This window comes from Myotis brandtii, unplaced genomic scaffold, assembly GCF_000412655.1.
Source record: "Myotis brandtii unplaced genomic scaffold, ASM41265v1 scaffold411, whole genome shotgun sequence".
NCBI lineage: Eukaryota > Metazoa > Chordata > Mammalia > Chiroptera > Vespertilionidae > Myotis > Myotis brandtii.
The window spans coordinates 1,321,571-1,325,402 of NW_005365804.1; the positions used below are offsets into that span (position 1 = coordinate 1,321,571).

Here is a 3,832-nt window from a genome sequence, read left to right on the forward strand (position 1 = left end):
CCTGGTCGCAAGGGGACTCCTACCTGTCCATCTTTCGTCCATAGCCCGGGACGCATTAATGCAGCATCTGCTGTTCGCTGGGCCCTGTGCTGACAGCCAGCAAGACCAAGGTGCCCTTGTGGACTTCACAATGTGGCCATTGCTGAAAAACAGGGAGGCGCCAGTGCTTTGGGGTCATTAACATAATGTTACGAGGTCAGGGAAGGCGTCCCAGAGGAGTGGAAACTGAAGGTGGGTCTTGAAGGATGTGTAGGAGTTTGCTGGTGGAGAAACAAGGGAGAGATGTTCCAGACCAGTCCACAGGCAGCAGGAACCACTGATCACTTCCTGTAGACAAACCTGATGAGGGCCTAGCCTGAGGCAAGTATCGTGTGAAGACATTCTTGCTTCTGTTCTAGAGTGGCCAGCAGCTGTCTGGAGCAGTGAGGATGGCTGAGGGCTGGGGTTGGGGAGCTCTGGGTCCCACTCAGCCCTGTTGCCCAGCTAAGGGTACGCAGGGTACAGTTCAGCCTCTGCTCTCCACCCTCCCAGCCAAATTGAAGCCAGTCCTCTACGCCGGGCCTGTCCTAGAAGCTCTGGGTGGCACAAGAGTCCCGCCTGGGTGGGCGGAGGCCTGAGCTGCAAGAAGCGGGCAGCTGGCCAGCTCTGGCGGTGGAGGGTTGTAGGGCTGTGCTCCCTGGGCAGGCCGTGGGGCTGGGAAGGTCAAGGCATTTCCTGAGGGTGATGGGATCGAGCTTGAAGGATTGGGGGGGGGGGGATTCAGAGTCTGAGGGTTAGAGCAGGAGTAGAGCCATCTGGCTGGTGGGAGGCAGGAGAGGGGAAGGTGGAGTGAGGAAGTGTCCCTGCGGTCTGCAGTGGCTAGAACCTCCTGGACCTGCTTCTGGAGGGGTGAGGACCTGCTTCCTGGGGGGCTCAGGAAGCCACCCTGCACCCATAAAGGCACAGCAATGGGAAGGAGACACTGAGCCTGGAGGGTAAGGCAGCGGGCAGGGCCTCCGGAGCCTGTCTCTGTAACCAAGCTGGACCTGTGTTGTGTGTGAGTGTGCGCGTTACCAGGGCTCTGTGAGCTTTTGTCCCCAAGGCTGTGTTATGTGAGAGGGGTGGTGGGGGGTGAGGAGAGGGGTGCGTTGCTTGGCAGGGTCCGGTTGAATTTGTGGGTGTGCAGGGTTCCTGGTGGGCTAGGGGATGGGTTTCTCCAGGAAACCAACCTTGGGACCCAGGCCCCCACTCCTTCCCACACGTGGGCATATGCACCCTCGGGGGGCCACTGAGCCACTGGAGGAAGAGCAGGAGGGCTGTTCAGAGCGCCTCTGTCCCCGCTGCTGTCCTTCCTCCTCCCCCAGCCCCCAGGAAGGGCAGACCAGGCTGCCAAAAAGGGGCACAGGAGCTGAGCCTGAAGCTCACCCCTGCCTTTAGCGTGGGCGCCTGGAAGCCATTAGGGGCCTGGGTGGCGCCGCCCTGCCCCTTTTGCGACAGGCTTGGGATTCCTGGAAGGAGCAGGCCACCCCCTCCCTGCCGAGCCCATGCCAGGCCTGGCCCCGCCCAGAGGCAGAGAGGGTGTGGCAGTGACCCCCTCCCTGTTACCCTCTCAGTTTAGGGGCTACAGGAAGGGCCCAGCAGACAGGGCCTGGGCCCCAGGACCCCCTCCCCGCCTCCATCCCCCATTTCTAGCACAGCCCAGGCTGCCTGGCTGGCACTTGGATTTCCTGCCGCCTTCCCCTCCCCCGCAGGCTCTCACATTGTTTTTCTTTTCCAAGAGCTTCTCCACGTGGAGTCTGGCCAGGAAAATGGGGAGAGGAGAGTGAGTGTCCGTATGCATGTTTGTGTGTGTGTGTGTGTGTGTGAGTGTGTGCATCCACTTAGCAATGAGTGTCTTTGCCTGTCTCTGTGTGAATCCATCCGTGTGTTGGCATGTGTATGCCTTCACGTGTGTCCGGGACTCTCTACAGGTGAGCATCTCTCTGTGCATCTGTAGAGTTGTGCGTGCATCGGGTCCATCTCTGAGTGTGCACGTGCCTGCCTGTGTCTCTGTATCTGTGTCTGTGTGTATGGGATGGGGGATGGACGGTACCTGCCAATGTGCTTGGGTGTGCACAGCTGTCTGTGAACACTCATGGGGTCACAGCCAGCTACCTCATTGCACAGGTGGAGAGACTGAGTCACAGAGAGGGCACTCAGCCTGCCAGGGGTCCTTTGGGGAGTCAGTGGCATTCTGGGAAATGGAACCTCACCTGCATGGCTGTGTCTGGGTGCATGACTTTGTGCAGATATTACTGGGGTTGAGACGTATACATTTGTGTGTATGGATCATGGGCGGTGACAAGGCATCACAAATATCCAAATGTCCTAAACTTGGACTATTAAAATACAATTCCCAGCCTCCTATCTACTGAACTTGACTCTCTAGGGGTGCGGCCCGGAGACTGCATTTAAAGCAACTATCCTGTTAGGGACAGAGAGGAGAGGACCTGGGGGCTTGGGGCAGGGCAGGGAGGGAATGGCAATCTGGTGGCTTACCTTTTCACTGACATTCGATCACCTGCCAAGAGTGAGGGGGTTGGAGACTGGAAGAGGGGACACAGGGTTGGCAGGCAGTGTGGGGACCAGCCAGGGTTGAGAAGTGCTCTGATAGGTCGCTCTGAAAAAGAAGGGATAGAGATTAGGGTGGGCCTTAGGGGCTGGGGTGAGGGACAGGCTAGCTGAGCGGGGAAGGAAGGTCACGATGTCTCCATGGGCTGCTGGAGGTGGTCAGAAGGAGGCCACCTGGAGGGAGAATGTGGCAGGTTAGGGACAGGGAGGGCCATGTGTCTGATTTATTTCAAAGGGGATGTGGCATATGAATAGCAGAGCCTGACACCTCCCCAGCGATTGCATTTGGACTCCCAGATACTGTATCTGTCGGCTCTGGGTCTTAACCTTGCGGAGCCTCCCTCTCCTCTTCAGTAAATGTCAGTCACTTCTCTCGAGTCTGTTGAGATAAATAAATGAGATAATTCGCATAAGGCATGGTACCTGGCCTGTAAGTGTGCCCTCCACAAATGGCATTGTCATCATGTGCTAAGACTAAAACAGCGGCCAGGAACCAGCTTCTGGCCTCAGCAAACTCACAGGCTGGGGTGAGAATGGGGAGCAGATGGGGGTCAGGGGTTGATCACCTGACCTGAGATGATCCAGGAGGACTTCTGGGAGGAGGTGATATCTCAGATAAGTTTTAAGGATGAGAAGAGTTGGCCCAGTGTAGGAAGAGGCAGGAGGGCCAGCATGGAAGCATGCTGTGTTCGGGATGGAGATGGGGGAGTAGTAGTTGCTCAGTGTGTCAGAGGGGACCTGAAGGTCAGGGACAGCAGATCAAGGCTGCAGATCAGCTGCCATTGCTGCAGGTTGAAGGGACTAAAGCAGGGAGTCTGGAGACCAGTGAGGAAGCGGCTGCAGGCCCTCGCTCACCATTCCAGCCTCATGGGGTTCTTCCACCATTTTCTCTCCCCCTGCCTTTGCCGCACTGTTCCCTCTGCCGGTTATGCCCTCCCCAAGGCTGCTGTTATGGACGAGGACAGGCGGTGCCACGGCCTACTAACGGTGTGCCCTCCCACAGGTCCCAGGAGGCACCCCCCACCCGGTGGCCAGGAGAGCAGGGGGTAGCGGAGTCATCATGCACAGTGGTATCGCAGCTGCCGGACGTCCCCCTCGCTGCCCCTGAGTCCAGCCCAAGTTCAAGTCCAGGGCCCACCAGCCCGCTTACACCATGAGCCACGGGCCGAGCCCCCGGCTGGCCGAGTCCCCGCAGCTGTCCAAAGGCAGCCTGCTGACCATCCTCGGCAGCCCGTCACCCGAG

The 3,832-nt window shown here is 58.4% G+C and overlaps 1 protein-coding gene across 1 annotated transcript in view; it reads left to right on the top strand.

The window, feature by feature from the left end:
- The first annotated feature begins 892 nt into the window (after positions 1-892).
- CCDC102A (coiled-coil domain containing 102A) overlaps positions 893-3,832 on the top strand; it is a 14,451-nt gene continuing 11,511 nt past the window's right edge. Inside the window, exons 1-2 of the mRNA XM_014545521.1 lie at positions 893-974; positions 3,593-3,826. Coding sequence (XP_014401007.1) covers positions 3,743-3,826 — 84 coding nt within the window. The 5' untranslated portion in view covers positions 893-974; positions 3,593-3,742. The remainder of the gene's footprint in view (positions 975-3,592; positions 3,827-3,832) is intronic.